Genomic DNA, 19,465 nt, shown 5'->3' with positions numbered 1-19,465 from the left:
TAACTAATCAAGATCTATAGTTCCTCCCTACTCAAATCCAGAAATCACAGCACACAGCAACCCATTCTTTTGTAAGTATATCTACTGAGTCTGAACAGGACTTGATGGCACAGTAAACAAAGTGAAATTCCTGCTCTGATTAGTATGTTTTTCTAGACGTGAGACAAAACAGCACTTTTAAAATGCCATCTGATGGTACCTCCGATGTTAACGAACCTGAGAAGAAAAGTTGAGGATGATATGATAGTCACAGCCGGCTTCTGTGATGAAAGGTAACATAAACTGTTTGGGGTTAGAAATGAAGCAAAAACAGTCACTGAGGTAGATAGAGGATCTCATGTGTGCAAACAGCAAGTTCAAGTACGGCTAGAATGAAGTAAGAGGAACAGAGCAAATAGAACAGAGAGGAGTCTTTGTAGGGATGATAGGTCATAGGAATATTCAGGATTTTGTTCCTAATTGCTGCACACAGAAGTGGCATACTGTAATGTATTCTAAGATGATCATTTCATCATTATGTAATGAACAGATTTAGGGGGTAATAAAAGAAGAAACTAGCCTACATAGGGAATTACCAAAAGGCCCAGACATGGAAGGGTCCATGTGTAAGACTAGAAGCAGGAGAGATAGAAACCACAGTCTGGCTGCCTCAGTTCTTAAATAGTTTCAGCATTTAAACAACATTTAAAATCCAAAATGTCAGTACCTTTTTAAAATGATATAGAAATGGAAGTCCTTTGGAAGTATTTTTGGGAGGTGATACTGTGAGATAATTAAGCAAGTCTGAGATACCATAGCTGTCCCTTGTGGAGGCTTCATGGCCACACTTACTGATTTTAGCCCTGCCATCTACCTAGGTAAGACCACTACATCAGCTGTCCAATGCCTCAGTTTCCTTGCTGTCAAACGGAACTAACAGCTCCCTCTGGTAGGGTGGTGAGCAGAACATATTTGATACAGAAATGGAAGGTGGAATACTGGGGTCTGAAGGATAACGCAGGAGGACCAGGGAGGTTGGGAAGGATGTGGAGTCAGTCAAAACTGAACATGTACGAGAATACCACAAGGAAACATGGCAAATGTAAGCTAATTTTTTTTAATTAACTCAGCAGGTCTTTTCTGGACTCTCAAGGCACCAGGCAAACACATGTTGCACATACCCACATTCAAGCAAAATGCTCATACACATTAAATAAAAATAAATATTTAAAAAAACTAATTACAATAGCTACTTCACAGAATGAGAATAATTTACCTAACATATAATATTAATTCAATACATGCTAGCTATCAAATGAATAATTCCATGCCACCTACTTTCCACAGCTGAAAAATATAACCTATTAAAAGAGGGAAAGCAGCAGCTTTTAGTAAAGTCACTGTGAGACTTAGCTGTTTGAGTTTAAAATAGTATATTCTCTTCTTTCTCATTTGATAGTCATGATCTTAGATACCAGCTACTTGAGAGAGAGAAATGGTTTACAATCATTGTTAGTAAAAAAATCCTAATTCCACATTAACATATTGTATTTAAAAAAAAAACCACACACACACAGTAAACTTGGAATCCTGTTCATATGGAGATGGTTATCCTGCAGAATAATTCAGTGCACTCAGTCATTCCATATCTGACTGCAAAGTTTACATGTTTATTGGATATTTCAAATAGCAATAAATTCATAATTTAACCACAGATTAGAGAGATGAAACATAAGTGTTTCATAGTATTTAAGTAATTTTTTCTCTTAATGTCACCAGTAAAAGATTTTGTCAGGAAAAAATAATTATAATAGCTCAAGACTCATGATTAAATATGACAATTAATTTTAGCTAATCTAATTCAATAATTACTAGCAAGTGAATACTTCCACCTCACCAACTTTCCACAGCCATAGGGGCCTACTACTACTTTATCATTACTACTATTATTTATCATATCCCCGTTTGTAGTTAATAATTTTCAAGTTATTATAATGGATGGAATTTTAATTACTTGTATTATTGGGTGTGTGTGCATGATGGGGGCGGGACCTGCGTGCCACAATGGACATGTGGAAGAGGACTACTTTGTGTAGCTGATTCTCCTTCTGCCTTTATGTGAGTGCTGGGGCTAAACTCAGGCTGCCAGGCTTGTGTGGCAAGCCCCTTTATCCACTGAGCCATCTCACCAGTCCCAGTGAAAACAAATTCTAAGGGGCTGAGCTGTCTCTTCAGCCCCTGAAAAAATTAAAAGACTAGCTTACATTTACCAAGTTTCCTTGTGGTGCTCTCATACGTGCTCATCCCCATCCTTTCCAACCTCCCTCGACCTCCTGCATTACCCTTCAGACCCTAGTATTCCACCTTCCATTTCTGTATCAAATGTGCCCTGTTCACCATCCTACCAGAGGGAGCTGCTGTTACATACCTTTCATCCCAGCTCTTGGGAGGCAGAGGCAAGTGGATCTCTATGAGTCCAAGGGCCGCCTGATCTACATATTGAGTTTCAGAACACCCAGGGCTACACAATGAGACAATCAATATCTATCTACCAACAAACAAATACATAAATAACCAATCCAACAAAGAGGAAGACAAGAAAAACTACATCACTTGGTGTTTTGCTTAGTTTTTCATATTTATGGTTTTTATCATGTCATAATTCTATGTGTTAGAGTTTGTTTCATAAAATAATAATTAGAGCCAATATATGATGTTATCTCACATTAAAATCCCCCCCCCACACACACACATACACATACACAAGCCCTGTAAGAACAAGAGCCACTAGGAGAAGATAAGGAGGGAAAGGGCAAAAGATAAACTTTGCACCTAAAACCTTTGGCACTATTTGGGTTCATTCACTGCACGGCGCTAACCTAAGGACGTAAACACCTTAAAAGGGAAAAGAGCTATTCTGCAACAATCTAGAAAAGAATTCTTAAAACACCTCATAGTGCAACATAAGGGCAACTTACCAGATTGAAGAAGCCAGTAAAATGTTAGTGTGGTTTGTAAGAAACTTCAACGGAGGCTCTGCAAGCAGTATACAGGACAAAATTCCCCCACCAAAGCAATGGAGCATAGCACTCAACCAGCTGGACAGGGGATTATTCCATGCCACTGCCGATGACCCTGAAATGACAGTCAAAATATGCTCTGAGACAGTTGCATATTTATTTACAAGAGAGCTCCAAGAACCCATTGTACTAGAGAAATAAACCACATCTGTAAGGCCTAACACATATTCACAGGTGAAAAATTGGACCAGTCAGATGGCTCAGTGGGTAGAGGAGATTGTACAAGTCTGACAACCTAAGTTCAATCCCCAGAACCATGTGAAGGTGTAAGGAGAGAATCCCACAAAGCTGTTCTCTGACCTCCACACATCACTATAGCGCCCTACTAGCACCAATAACAAAGTAAAGTTTGGAGATTCTTGTTTATTTGAAGAAAGGTTTATAACCTTAAATCCTTTAGAAAACATAAGAGGCTACAGTAAACAAACTAAGCTTTCGACATATCAGGCTGGAAATAGAAGAACAAACTCAAAGGCCAAAGATAATAGGGGAGGGCTAGAGAGAGAGAGACTCAGTGGTTAAGAGCACAACTGCTTCTAATAGCTCATCATGGTTGTCAACTTGACTACATCTGGAATCAACTAAAACCCAAGCAGCTGGCCTGCCTGTGAGGATTTTCTTATTTTTATCATTTGAAGTGGGGGTAATCCACCCTAAGTCTATGCCACACCTGCTAGTGGCAGCCTACATTTGAGGACATAGAAGAAGGAAGATTTGCTCTTTGCCTGTTTGCCTTCAGTCTTGCTGGCAAGTTCATCTACCCTGGTGCTTAGGCATTCTTCTGCTGGCATCAGAACCTACTTCCTGAAGATACCAAGGTAAGCTGAAGATAGCACCTCCAGAGCCCTCAGGACTCCAGCACCAGACTGGGGCTTCTGAGACATCCAGTCTTGTGAACTGAACAACTGGACTACCTGGATCACATCCTGTAAGCCACTCTAATGAATACATCAATATTTTAGAGAACACTGATTAATACAGTGCTTTTGCAATTTTGGTTTCCAGCACCTATATCAAGCAGCTCATCAAGCAGCCTATAACTCCAGTTCCAGAGGATCTGGTATCTTCTTCTGACCTCCATAGGGACAGCACAAATACACACATACACAGAAAAAAATCTTTAAAACTGACATTTCTTAAATTAATGAGAAATACATGTTTTACCACCCTCAAAAATAGTCCTAACAAATGACTTATGAATTGTAGATGAAAACGACTGATGGGAGAAACCTAATAGAAAAAAACTATGAACACCAAGTAATTCTAGATCCAAAGCTCTGAGAACATACTACCATTTCTGTGGTATTTCTTTCAAAATATATAACCTGAATTAATCTAATCTAATCTGGAAAACCCAAATGGAAAGCTATTCTGAAGAAGAAAATCCTGTCCTTTGCCTTTACAATTTATAGATCAAGGAACAAACATAGCATGCATACACAAGTGCACACACACACACACACACACACACTCACACACACACACACTCACAGGACAATGTTGTTTCAAGATTAATTTCTATTACTGTGACAACTAGAGGCAAGAGATGTAGCTTGGCAATGGAGTACCTACCTCACATATATGAGACTCTAGGCCCAATTCCCAGCACTCCCTGTCCCCCAAAAGAGCCAAATGAATGAAATGCCTGTCCTAATTAATACCCTGGAGCAGGGAAGGAAGAATCACCAATGGCCTTATTGGACATCCAACAACTGATGAAATTTACAGACTGAGGCAGATAAATCCATTTTTATTACAGTTGCACTTTCTGATTTTTATAAATATAGTGTGGACAGAAAAATACTATCTTAAATAACTAGAAGTGACTAGGCAAAATGTTTCTAATTTATACTTACACAGCCCTAATTACATGCATAAGTAGAAAATTCAGAGTGGTAAAGTAAGAATAGCAAACACTTGGTAAATATAAGTAAATACTATATAGGAGGTCCTTAACCAATTACTCTGGGATTTGATTTATAAGTCTAAAGCTACCAATAGAAAAATGAATTACAACATAAAAATAGTCCAAACCAGAAAACGAGAAACAATCAGAGAAGTACAAAGTGACTAAGTGGAAAAATAAAAGTATAGCATGCAACCTTTTGTGGAGGAATACTAAACACTGTGTATGTTATTAAGATATAAAAATGGAGTGCACAACAACCAGTGTGTAATAACAAACTATTGGCTGTTGTTATGAGAATGCTGGGATTAAGGAAATTTTAGGTTTTAGTTTTTACTTTTATGTCTTTATTAAGACAGTCTTATGCACTGCACATTGGCTTCAAACGACTCCTCACAAATAGGCACACTTTGGTTAGCCCTAGGGATGAGTTCTCCCAGTGGAAGCTCTATCTAAATGAGATGTAAAGTATGGCACATCACCATCACTACAAATACGTATTCCTGAACTGACTACTTCTGATAAATTCACATTTAGACACATTGGCTTAGTGCCATTCTAACAATTAACTTTATCCTAACTAAGCATTTGCTGGCTTGTAAACAGACCCACATACATCCAGACTTCCCCTTACCAACTAAACAATACAAAGCAAATGTATCAAATGCTTATTTATTTCTGATTATGACTAACAAATAACATTTCCCACAACTTCAATTTCCTCATTGCACTTAAGACATTCTTGATCTTGTGCACAAGTTATAGCTACATTTTAAGACTGAATCTTTGAGATTTTAAAAGAGACCTTAGTAAGGAATGAGTGCTAAAAATATTCATATGGCAGAAAAACACAAAATATTGCAAAGCATTTACACATTAAAAGTATGCTACCATGAGTTTCCCTTACCTAACATTGTCACAATTCAAACAAGGAATTAGGAGTACCCAGTAGCACTCTAACTTGAATAGCAAGTGCATTATGCACTGAGCTATCTCCTGAGCCCCAAATTACTTGATTTTTAACATACTTTTAGGAGAGAGAGAGAGAGAAAATTCTGTCCTACCTTAAGATATTTCAAGCATGCTACCAAACAGAATCATTTTCCAAAAAAATTCTTCTCAAAAGCTATCACACTGAAGCCTAATTGCATTTCAAATACAAGGTGGATAAGACACAAATATCTTACATGAATTTACTATCAGAGACTTCCAGTGAGCTGTGATGGAGAGCTGGAAAAAGACAGAACAGGCAAATGGTGCAACAACTGAATGAGGCCTGCCACCCACAGAGCCTCCTGGACCTGGAAAGGCACAAGAGCAGCTGTCCTGGAAAGATCACTGGTCAGCGACATGAAGACTAGCCCGGTCACATGCCCGTGGTTACATCATGGCTTCCCACCACTTGCTTGTGTTTTGACTCTAACCAACAAAACCAGGAGCTGGCAAACTGTTTATATTGATTAGATGTAAATATTTTAGGCACCATGGGCTACACAGTGTCTGTTCAATCATCCAGTTCCAATTTGGCAAAAAGTAGTCATGGGGGACGTGTAACACAGTGAATATGATACATTCCAATAGGACTGAATTTTACTAAGAATGAAAGCTAAACATAAAATCATAATCCACTTCCATGAACTCACTTAAAGTCACACGTACAAAATCCCCAAATGAATCATTAGACTCTGCCTAAAATGGCTTCACTAACTGGGTGGATTCTTTAGTGTAGGCGCATATGACCTTTCTATCTTGTGTACTCAATCTAAATTTAGGTCAGTAATATGTACCTGTTTTTTTAAGAACCACTGCACTGTAGTTTTATTTTGTTTTGTATTTTTAAATTTTTTCAAACAAGTACATATTGTATATTGAGCTTATTGCCCTCAGGCATCTGTTCCTTCCTCCTCAGGCATCCTCCTCCTGGTAGAACCACTGCACTGTAGACATCGTCACAACAGTTAACAACCAGCTGGCAAGTGGTTGCTATGACATCAGGAAAGGAGCATGAGAATGAGTGGCTTTCTTAAAGCTTCCACTTGAGGTGTTAAGTATTTGTGTGAATACTAATAGGTTTTTATTTTGCTCTTTCCCTTATAGTTCTCCTTTTTTAAAAAACGGAGAGTTTGGAAAAAGACTGATCAGTCACTATAGTGCTTGCTATCAAGGATGGGGCCCTGAGGGGGGGGGGGGGAACCAACAACAACAAAAAAAAAAAAAAAAACAGGGTAATGGATATAAGCCACCAGACTTGCCAAATCAGTGAGTTCCAAGCAAAAGTCAGACTGCCTCAAAAAAGCAGAAGCACCTTGAGAAACCACACCTGATGCTGACCACTGGCTTACACACACACACACACACACACACACACACACACACACACACACACACACACACACACACACACCCGGGGAGGGAGGTGCAAATAAAGGAAGCTTGGGGAAATGACTTAGTTTGCAAAATACCTGCCTTGCAAGCACCAAGAGCTGAGTTTGATCCCTAGAACCAGGTTAAAAAAAAAAAAAAAAAAAAAGTAGGGGTACATATCCCACACTGGTGAGGTGGACACAGGTAGATCCATGGGACATACTTGGTGAGTTCCAGGTCACTGAGAGGCTCAGTCTCAAAAAAAGGGACATAGGTGGAATGTATTCCTGAAGAACAAACTGCCAAGGTCATCCTGTGACCTCCAAATGCACAAACACATGTACATGAACAACACCGGTGGTCTGAACAAGAGTGACCCCAAAACACCCATGTATTTGAGCACTTGATTCTTGGTTGGTGACAATATGTGCAAAGGTTATAAAGCCATGCTGTAGGAAGTACATCAATGAGGCAGGCTTTCAGGTTTTATAGTCTCATTCATTCATTTATTCCCCCCTCCCTTATTTTCTGTGGATGAAAATGTGACCAGACAGCTTCCTGCCCATTATCATGGCTCCCAACCAGGATAGACTCTCTACCCTTGATGTCATGGCTTCCCACCATGACAGACTTCTGACTCTGTTGTCATGGCTTCCCACTGTGATAGACTCTACCCTGACGTCATCATGGCTTCCCACCATTTGCTTTTGTCAGGGTAACAGAACAGTAACTGGGACTCTCACACCAAGCACACACATGCATACATAAACCTTGTATGTGTGATGTAGTGTCATGAATGAGACTCGTCCCCACAGCTTCTAGTATCTGAATATGTAGTCACCAGCTGTGGAGGTACAGGAGGCTGGGGGCATGGCCCTGATGAAGGGGGTCTGTCACAAGAAGCAGGCTTTGAGAGCTAAATCCTGTCACCTCCAGGTCACTTGCTCTGTTCTGTGCTTGCCTTTGAAGATGTAAACTCTTAGCTTCCTGCTGCTGCCACCATGTGGCCTGCTGCCCCCATACAGTATCAGCCATTATGGAGTCTAGAACAGAAGCCAAAGTAAATGCCTCCTTCTATAAGTCATGATGTTTTAGTACAGCAACAGGTAAATAAGTAATACAAGTCACATATGGTTTGTTATCAAAATTATTCTTTAACATTTATCATGTAGGCAACTAAAGCTTACAGAATTTGTGTCTGACACAATTCAAGGAGTTTTCGATCAATTTTTAATTATAGTAGGAAAAGTAGATACACAAAACCACTATGTGGTTATTTCCCAAGTTCCTTAATGTGTAACTAGAATAAATATACTTGGCAACTGGCACAATCCCCATATCGATCCATAAATCATTATGGTAGGAAGGATCAAGAACCCATAGAGATTCTCCTCACCAATGCAGTCATATGTATGCACACATACACCCACATACATACATACACAAACACACACAGAGGCACACGCGTGCACACACACACACACACACACACACACACACACACACACAATATTGGTGTCATAAACAAAAATCTGGAAAACAAAAAGATGGTAACCACATGGCTTGACTGTTTCAGTCTTTTTATAAAACAGACACCTCCTGGTGAAGGAATGTGAATTTTCATAATCTAGACAGGTAGTTTCTCTAACAGTAGCTAGCACCTATGATGCAGTATTACTGGATCAAAGTAAAGCACAACCTGGAAGTCAAACTTTTATTTTTTTATTTTTTTTATTTTTTTTTTTTAATATACTAACTTGGCTAAAGCACTTCACTTTGTTAAAACACCTCAGTCTTCAGGTCTATGGTAACTTCCCTACATTTCAACATGTTTCACAGAGACAATGATCATTTTGGGCATCTGCACAGCATCACACCAGCTTCCTTCACAGATGATATTACACTGACTGGATCTGATAATTAAAACATAGTCGTGTATGTCTTAACAAGACACATGCAAAGCATGTATAGTGGTGCAAGCCTTTTATCCCAGCACTGAGGAGGGAGAGGCAGATGGATCTCTGTGAGTTTGAAGTCAGCCTAGTGTAATAGGGAATTCCAGGACGGTCAGAGTTACATAAAGACACCTTTGAAAACCAACCAACAAACAAACAAAACCCAACAAACAAACAAACAAAACTGCATGGTATGCTGGGAGGACTTGGGAGGCAAAGGCAGGTAGATCTCTCAGAGTTTGAGGTCAGCCTGGTCTACAGAGTGAGTTCCAGGACAGGGACAGCTACAGCTACACAGAGAAACCCTGTTTCAGGCAGGGAGGTCGTTGTTAGAGTTTCTTTCCAGCCTGGTCCTACAGCTGCTTTGCCACAAATAAACACACAGACACTACATTAATGACTAGGGCTTCTTATTGGTTAGCTCTGTCTTAATTATTAACCATAACTACTAATCTATGTATTTCTACATGGTCTTATCTTACCAGAGAACACCTGGCACATCTTATCTTTCTGGTCTCTACATGGCATCTCCTCACAGCCTCTTTCTGCCTTCCACTCCCAGCCTTCCTGGTCTGGTAGCCCCACCTATCCTTCCTGCCTAGCTATTGGCCAAACAGTGTTTTATTCATCAAACAATAAGGGAAACATATATACAGAAGGACATCCCCCACCAGGGAAGCTATCAAAACAACAACAACAAAAAAGCAGGACACATGCAAACCAGAATGCGAAGTTCTTTTATGAGTTAGGCATCTAGTCAGATGACTGAAAAACAGTTATTATAACAGAGAGAATGTAATCTAAAGAACTAAATACATATAGAACTGCAACTAGCCAGTTGAAAAGCAAAGGTAAATACGATATATCAGAGTCATGAGCTTCAGAAAGCAGTTACTATTCTGGGGGAACAAAGGATAAGCTGAAATTATAAAAACTTAGAGGCAGAGAAAAAAGCTCTTTAGAGCCAAAAGTAGGACCCCTAAGGAGGAGACGCTGTAGCTGGTGTTCAGTCCAGCCCACTCATTATACATACAGAATGCTGAGTTTAAAGTTCTCACCACATGCTACCACAACACTATCAGTAGAGCTCAGACACTGGTCTACTGACTTTACACTTTCTACCCCAACACTAACTAGTATCTTATGTCTGGTCAAACATTCTTCCTGTTCACCAAAAAAAAAAAAGGTAAATATATTCAAGCAATAACTCTAACTCTCTAAGCTCAGAGAAGTTATAGATTGTCCTGTATGTATATACATACATACATATACATACATACAGATGTATGCACACATGGAAGCAGAGGTAGAAACTGGGTACCCCCTTCAAGCTTACTTTTTGAGACTTCTAGGGTGCCTTACTGACAATTTCACCAATTCAGCTAGACCACTGGCCAGAAATCCCAGCACTGGGATTACACATGAATGCCACAGCAGAGAGCTTCCGAACACACCTTAGGAGGGATGGAATGCAGGTCCTCATGCTTGTGTGGCAAGCATGTTACAGATTAAGCCCCAGGCCCAGACCCAGCCCTTGAACTGTCATTTCTAATACATCCTTTCTCACTCCACACTAGATAGAACCTTTTCTAGTTTTTAAAATCATATAACAAAAGGTGCTTCTGAAAATTATGGCTGTACATTTATTTATGACTTCTGTCCCTCTGTGTGCATATATACATGTATCCATAAAAACTGCAAGATAGCTTGCTGCTGTCAGTTTCCACTTGTCTATAACACCAAGATTAATAAATAAATTCTTAATATATTAACCCACAAACTAGATGAAGGAACAATGACAATCTTTATTTCTATATTTAATTATAACAACAATGGAGAAATTGCTTTGTGGTATGGAAATTATAAAAAACAAATGTCAACATATTGAGAATTATAATTATTGGGAAAGCAAAAACATTAAATAGGGCTGCAAAGCAAAAGGGAACAGTGAACAATAAGAAACTCGAACTAGCAAGATCTGGAGTCAAAAACAAGCTCTATAATTTACTGCTCGTGTGCCTTAGGAAGGATACTTCATTCCATCAAACTTCCCATCTGTCAAATGAGTGCACTATACACAAGTGCATAGGGATTATAATTATCCAGCTGAAACTGTCTTCATGGAGCTGAACTCAATAACTATTATTATTGTGTAAGAATGATGGTGCTGCTGTATGAGACGCCACTGAAAAGGAAAAAGAGCTGAGCTTATTTAGGGCTCTAACAGAATCCTTTTTTGGGGGGAGGAGGGTGGATTCTCAACATCTAACACAGTGCCTGAAAGAGCATGCTGTTCGGTAACAATTTGGTTTAATGAACGACACATACATAATTGGAAAGTTAGCACAATAGTTATAGAAGACTTTAGACTAAAATAATAGATGTCACAGAAGAAAAAACTGTAGTTGAATTTTCAGAAAGCTGGGACTGTAGATCAGTTGGTGAAGTGCTTGCCTAGCATGCAGGAGGTCCTGGGTTCAATTCCCAGCACTGTAAAAAAAAAAAAAAAAAAAAAAAAAAATTGAGCATGGTGATGCATGCCTGTGATACCAGCACTCTGGTGGAGGCAAGAGGACCTGAATTTCAAGGTTATCTTCTAGTTCAAAGTAAGCCTGGGTTATATGAAACCTGAGGTGAGGACACTTAGAGAAAAGACAACTGGATGTGAATGTAGACTTAAATAAATATATTTGAGGTGTTTTCTCCTCCTCCTCCACGGGGAACCGACTAATTATTTTTGCTTTGTTTTTTGAGAGAGGGTCTCACTATGCAGCCTAGGCTGGGCTGGAACGCATGATCATCTAGCCAACCTCGAGTACTAGGACTTCAACCTTTCACCATAACACATGCCACCATGGCCAAATTGTTTTAATTTCATTAATTTATTAAGATTTAAGAAAAAAAAAAACAGTGGCACAAGCCCTAATCCTGGCACTCAGGGGAACCCCTAAGGCGGTGGTTCTCAACCTTCCTAATGCTTCAACCCTTTAATACAATTCCTCATGTTGTGGTGACCCCCCAATCATAAAATTATTTCATTGCTACTTCATAACTGTAATTTTGCTGTTATGAATCATAATGTAAAGATTTTTTTGAGATAGAGGTTTGCCAAAGGGATTGTGACCCACATGTTAAAATACACAACTCTAAGGTAAGTTCAAAACTACCCTGAGTCATGTAAAACTCTTTCTTAAAACATAAAGACAGAAACAAAAAAAGTCTAAAGAGAGAAGATTTTAAGTACAGAAAAAGAAAATAAATTTAAAACTGATGATATAGCCAAAAATGGTAAATGGTGGTGTTCACTTTAATCCCAGCACCTGAGAGGCTCATCTCTGAGAATTCAAGGCTAGCCTGGTCTACACAGGAGTTTCAAGACAGTGAGGGTTAGAGAGAGGGGGGAGGAGGGAAAATAAAAAATAAAACAGTAAGGCATGGTGGTAATACATGCCTTTATTCCCAGCATTCAGGAGGCAGAGGCAGGTGGATCTCTGAGTTCTAGGCCAGCCTGGTTTACAAAGCGAATCCCAGGAGAGACAGGGCTACACAAAAAAAACCTTGTCTTGAAAAATAAAGCAAAAAATAAACAAACAAAACAACCTACTAACCCAAGCCAAAAACTGCAGACAATCAGATGCCAAGACTTATGAGGAATTAGAGTTAATTATGAGACAAATGGAAGTAATTGGAGAAAGATCCAATTCACATTAATAGGCTGATGTTCTGTGTCTTATATTATGAAGCAGAAGTAATCTAGAAAGAGAAGGATGCTACTCTCATTACTTCAGTTTAAATAACTACAACTAAGGAGCTGCACAGACAGCTTGGTGGTTAAGACTGCACAGTATTATTGCAGAGGCCTGAGTCCAATTCCCAGCCCCCATGCTGGGTGGCTCACAGCTGTCAGTAAGTCCAGTTCCAGGGACCCAGCATGTCCATCCTGTCGTCCCCCATCACACACACACACACACACACACACACACCCCGGGACATCTGGCTTCTTCTGGAACCTGTACTCATGTACACATACCTCTACAGGCAGACATATACACAAAATTTAAAACATAATAAAAATAAATCTAAAGGGGGGGAAAAACCTACAGTCTCAACCAGACTAATATGACAGGAAGTTCTCCAAACTATTGGAAAAGAATATTCTTATTGCCACAAAAACAAAAGTAACCCAGCAAGGCAGTTTCCTTTTAGGAGGCAAACAAGCACACCAAACAGGCAATGTCATCGTTTTATCCTCACACTGGAGTGTAAGACCTCTCCCCACTGGCTGGACCACATCTGGGCCCTTTCCAGGCTGGCTAGCTGTAAAACAACTCATGACAAGGTAAGGGATCTGCCAGCCTGTGCATCAAGTTCTGGGAATACTGCAGGCCTCCCTTAACACAAGTTTTATCAGGTGAGAGAGATTAAAGATTTGCATAAAAGTTTTACAGTGTAGGGATAGTAAAAGATTTGGATTCCTTGGCATAAAAGTTTAACAAGCTGGGGAAGGTATAAGTGCTGCTGACCCCTGGCTGTCTGGCCATGTTTGACAGAAAACGTCTCACAAAACCTCTTTTATTCTCTAAGCTACATTGGCATTTCATAAAACCTATCCAGAGATTACAAATGATAGGATAGAATGGGAGGATTCTGAGGAATGATGTGTTGCAAGAGAAAGAAAATAAAGCCAGCATCTTAAGGAAAAACAAGTTTGAAAAGGGAAAAAAGGGGGATGGGAGGGGAGCATGGTCAGGATGCATGTGAAGGGGCAGACAGGGTAAGAGGGAGGAAGGGAGGGAGGGAGGGAGGGAGGGAGGGAGGGGGAAGTGAGATCAACAAGTAAAATAAAAATTAAAAAGAAAGAAAGAAAGAAAGAAAGAAAGAAAGAAAGAAAGAAAGAAAGAAAGAAAGAAAAGGGGAAAAATAACCAGTTGCAGACAGATCTCATCTGGTGGAGTGCTTGCATCATGAATCCCTGGATTTGATACCCAGAACCACATAAAACTAGGTGGGCTGACACAAACCTGTAGTCCCAGCCTCACTCAGGAGGTGGAGGCAGAGGAACTAGAAACTTAAGGTCATCCTAAGCTACATAGCAAGCTCAAAGCTAGCCTGAAGTACAGGAGATCCTGTCTCAAAAGAAGGGAGCTGGGTGATGGAGCAAAGAAGTCTCACTGTGCCTTCTCTGTGAGCAACCCCAGATCCTACACAAACCAAACCCATGCTGGCCAGATCCAGCACATCTCCCTTCGATCTTGAGGAAGTCTGATGGCTGGTTTGCTTGTTACCTGTTTTTCTATGCTGGCAGCTGAACCCAGGCAGTAGTGAATGCTAGCCAAGAACTCTACTATCCAGCTACAACCAGCCCCAGGTTTGTTATTTTAATCACTAGCAAATAAATAAATAAATAAATAAATAAATAAATAAATAAATAAATAAATAAATGATCTTCCTTTCAGTGTCTTTGATTCTTGAAACTCTTCTATATTACCCTGAACCAATGGTATTCCAGTACGTGCTATAATCCAATGGGCTATTCCGGAAACAGCTCACCAACTGTTAATTAATTAAAACGACTTTTCTTAAAATACCAGCCTGAACTCTGTCCCCTTTAACACCACACTTACCAACTGTGGACATGAGGGGCACAAAACCCTCTTTGCTTCCCTCCTTGAAATCTTCCCTCACCACCAACTCTCCATAGAACACCTCAGTTCACAGGCATAGCTAATGGCTGCCCCCAAAAAGCCATCTCTAGGCAGGTTGGAGGTCTGCCTGTGGTGTGGGCTGCACACAACTGTCGCTGTGAGTGTGAAATGGGACATAATGCCTGCCAGCCACACACCAACAGAAGCCAGTCATGCCTTCCTCTGGCGGGAGAGGGTCAAGCTGGAAAGAACTATGGTAACAGAATTAAAACCATCCACACTCCCTGCATTACAAAGTCAGTGGTGTTTATTCCTGAGTTCTGACAATGTCCTGATGCAGAGCTCATTTGTATAGCACATTGTTAAGGTGAAGTGTGTGTGTGTGTGTGTGTGTGTGTGTGTGTGTGTGTGTGTGTGTGTAGGGGGGGCGCGGGCGTGTGCTGGTGAGAACTCTGCTGAATGTATTCTAATGATGGCAAGTGCCATTTAAAAATTGCCTCAAGTATTTTAATGGCTTGAAAAAAAAAATTATGTTGAAGAAAGGCAATAGCTACCCAATAATCCTGTAATGTTACACAGATAAGCAGTTTTCAGAGTTTGGGGGGGGGGTGAGTGGTGAGAGGGAGCCTGAGAAAGGACCTCTTATTGCCCAGGCTGGCTCTGAACTCATTGTATTGTTCAGGCTAGTGTTAAATTCTTAGGGCCTGTTTTGTGTGTGTGTTGGGGGGGGAGGGGAACTCTACTATCCGCACATACATGAATTGTAGGCTTTAGGGTACAATGAGTTCTAGAGCTCTGGAGAACTGGTCATTGGGGTCTTGAAAGTGTGAGGGAGTTAGTTCAACACCATCCAGAAAAGACCATCAGATTCAATTCATATTATAATTAGCTAATTGTATTGAAACTGCTAGCAGGGCTGCAGTCTCTAACCCACATTATTTCTAACCCACCCGCCCAGAAGGGGGTGAAGGAAGGGCTTTTAAAAGTGAAAATATAGCCTTTATTTCTGAGGAATTTACAGCTACAGGAGGAAATACCTTACTCCCCTTGCACACAGTAACAAGTGAATTTACAGAAGCCAGAGCAAGCAGTTAATCATTTCACAACAGTTACACAATTCTGGGGAGGAGGCAACTAGTCAGGGTTGCTGGGAACTTACCTTTCAGAAATTTAGGTCAGAGGCAAATGGCCACTAACATGGGTGCCTAACCGAAATAGAGCTTTCCTTAGCCATCACCATCACAACAGCACTGCCAACTACTAAGGCACAGTCCACTAAGTGATGACCTAGTTGAACTTTGGATGAGATGCACACACACCAGGACTCCAGTTCTAAATTCAGAAAAAGAAATGCTGACCACACAGACAGAAAACACTTGCTAATCACTGTAGCTACAGCCAAAAGTCTGGGCAAATGTATTTTACTCAAAATGAAAAGAGAAGAGATACACGAGAGCCTGTAACATTATCATAAGGCGTAAGACGCACAAATTCAAAGAAACACATAAGAATAAACAACAGGTTCTAACAGTAAAGTGCCTGTCCTGTAAACATGAGGACCCGACTTCAGATTCCCTAGTGTCCACATGAAGCCATACAGACATCCATAACCCAGCACTTGGTGAGCAGAGATGTAGATCTCTGCACTCCAGGCAACCACTGAGCACCAGGTTCAGTGAGAAAACCTGTCTCACTTAGGATAAGCAGGAGAGACATCCAACATCAACCTTGGCCTCCTCATGCACTGGCACCTACATGTATGGATGCAGCATCTCCATGAACGCATACATACTTCATAAACACCAAAAATAAAGGCTAAACCAGTAAAAATCTAGAGACATACACATATACTTTGACAGACTTAAAAATCTAAAGGAGACAGGTGACTTCTGAGAAGAATGTAAATTACCAAGCAACTTACTTAAAAAATCATCTTGACCTAAACCTATTGTATAAAAAATGGCAGAACCTTGGGACAATGGTGATGATCCCAGCACTCTGGAGGCAGAGGCAGTTTACAGAGCTAGTCCTGGGACAGCCAGGACTATACTAAGAAATTTTGTCTTAAAAAAAAAAATTCTAATAGGCAAACACCAATAATAAACATGAATGAAAAAAGTTTAGACCATCTATTAGCAAATCAACTCCCAAATACCCTGGAATAATACATAAAGCAAGTAAGTAAAGTTTATTCCAAGAATATAAGGATGATTCATAATTTTCAAATTACAATCATGTATTCTACATTACATTTCCACAGGAAAAGCAATACATATAATTATTTATCACAATAGATTTCTTTGGTTTTTTGTTTTTGTTTTTGTTTTTTGTTTTTTTGTTTTTTGTTTTTTTTGTTTTTTTTTTGAGACAGGGTCTTGCTATATAGCCCACACTTGCCTTGAGTCCAGTCCTCCTGCCTGTACCTCCCAAGTACTAGGATTAGAGATATATTTACCTAGGTCAATCCTAGGTCAAGAGAAAAGAGGAGCAGTCTAGAAAGTTAGCAAATACAATGAAGCTTTCTTACAAGATGCCTCCAAAAAGCTTATGGAAAGCATCCCATTTCGTTAAACATTAGCAGCATCCTCACTAAAAGCAAGAATGGGGCAAAATTCCTATCAGCACGACTTTTGGTCACTCTGTACCAGAAGTGATGCTTCTCATAGAGAAGCTAGGAAGAGAAATGTGGATTCTTGGCTACAAGCAATATGGCAAGCTTACACCAAAAAGAATTTACTGGAAGAATTTCAGTAACTCCCAAAAGAAATACAAGGCTGAAGAAAACAAGTAACTACAAGGGACCCCCAAAAGGGCCATGCAGAAGAATGGTCTCCATTCAGTTAGCCGCTCTGCCGAGATCACTGAGTTCCAAGTGCCCCTTTGCAGTAATTCACCACTGAGATTCAAAGGCTTGCAAAGTAATAATCCATCTACCACCAAAAGGTTGCAGAGAGATTAGGAAGTGGGGGGGGGGGGTTGAGGCGCACTGGAGCACATTCATGGAAATCAGAGGACAACACCGGTGTCCTACTCTATCACTTTCCATCTTGTTCCTTCTGGACAGTGTCTCTCACTGTACCCTATGCTAAGCTAGCTCTCACTCACAAAGCTCCAACCATTTGCCTGCTTCTCCCAACCCCCACAGAGCTCAGTTTACAAGCTTACAGCTTTGCACACAGAGACTGGGGGGGTCCATCCCAAGTCCTCGGGCGTGTGCAGCAAGCTTTCTTACCCACTAAGCCATTTCTCCAGCACCACAGGCTTCCTTTGTAACCACACGCCATAATAAGGGGCTGGAGATATGGTTCAATGGTTAAGAGCACTTATAGAGGACTCGATTTGGTTTCCAGCACCCTCAATGGGTGGCTCAGATACATCTGTAAGATAAGTCCAGCTCCAGGGGACTCTGACCCAGTGATTTCTGTAGGCACCTGTACTCATATGCACATACATACACATGCACACAATTAAAAATAATAAAAATAATGGCCAGGGGGTGGTGGCATACAGCTTTAATCACAGCACTCAGGAGGCAGAGGCAGGAGGATCTCTGTGAGTTTGAGGCCAGCCTGGTCTACAGTTCCAGAACAGCTAGAGCTGTTACACGGAGAAACCCCATCTCAAAAAAACAAAAATAAATAAATATATTTAAGAGAACATAAATCAGTATTTCTATAGTCCTCAGCATGGGACCAACCTTCCTGAAGCAATATACAAATCCTAAAAATCATAAAGAAAGATCTGTCTATGAAAAAATACATAGACATAACCATGAAATTTTTAAAACTTCTGCACTAAAAGCTAAAATTTCACAAGAGCAAAAAACAAAATGAAAAGCTTTAGCACTTACAATAGAATGTCCATGATTATTGCGGTAAATAAGGACTACCTCACTACACATGATGCATGAAGAGAATCAATAAAGAAAACAACAATCTACATCCCCATAGTACAAGCAAAAGATATTAGGCATTTACAGGAATTAAATACAAATGACCAATAAACCGAGGAAACACACACATTAGTAACCATGGAAAATGCAGATGAAAACTGTTTGCTGACTATGAAACTAACAAGATGCTGAGGACTGAAAATAACCACTACTGCTGAAGTTAATGGGCACACTAAGACACCCCTCCTTTCGTAGGCATTTTCCTTTGAATAATATCATTTACTAGTATTGGGGGGAAAACATGTTTCCCTCCATGTCTATTAGCATTCAATTTTCCAGGTAGTTCTCCAAAATGTAAAGAGGGCATACATGGGCTGCCAGGGTTTGGAGAAAGAGACAACTACAAAGGGGCAAAGGGAGTAGATGAGAATCATGACCATGGTTCCATGACTTTTTATCAATCAATCAATAAATAAATAAAAGTAACTTTGAGACTAAAAAAAATAGTGAATATGCTTATTTAAATAATATCCTTAAAAGTGACTTCAAAAGTTGCCTAAGGCTACACCCACTGGGAGAACATTTCCCTAATATCATCTCCAGTAACAACAAAAGGCCTAGAGTTTTTGTTTACATTTAGCATT

General features: G+C 40.1%; 1 protein-coding gene across 1 annotated transcript in view; it reads right to left on the bottom strand.

Moving 5' to 3' along the window:
- The window catches only part of Tmem38b (transmembrane protein 38B), a 49,476-nt gene that overhangs the window by 9,698 nt on the left and 20,313 nt on the right, over window positions 1–19,465 (bottom strand). Inside the window, exon 3 of the mRNA XM_051187765.1 lies at window positions 2,958–3,114. Within this exon, the coding sequence (XP_051043722.1) occupies window positions 2,958–3,114 (157 nt within the window). The remainder of the gene's footprint in view (window positions 1–2,957; window positions 3,115–19,465) is intronic.

Source organism: Phodopus roborovskii, unplaced genomic scaffold, assembly GCF_943737965.1.
Source record: "Phodopus roborovskii unplaced genomic scaffold, PHOROB, whole genome shotgun sequence".
NCBI lineage: Eukaryota > Metazoa > Chordata > Mammalia > Rodentia > Cricetidae > Phodopus > Phodopus roborovskii.
Note: the sequence above shows the minus strand (reverse complement) of the source record. Positions and strands in the feature narration are given on the sequence as shown.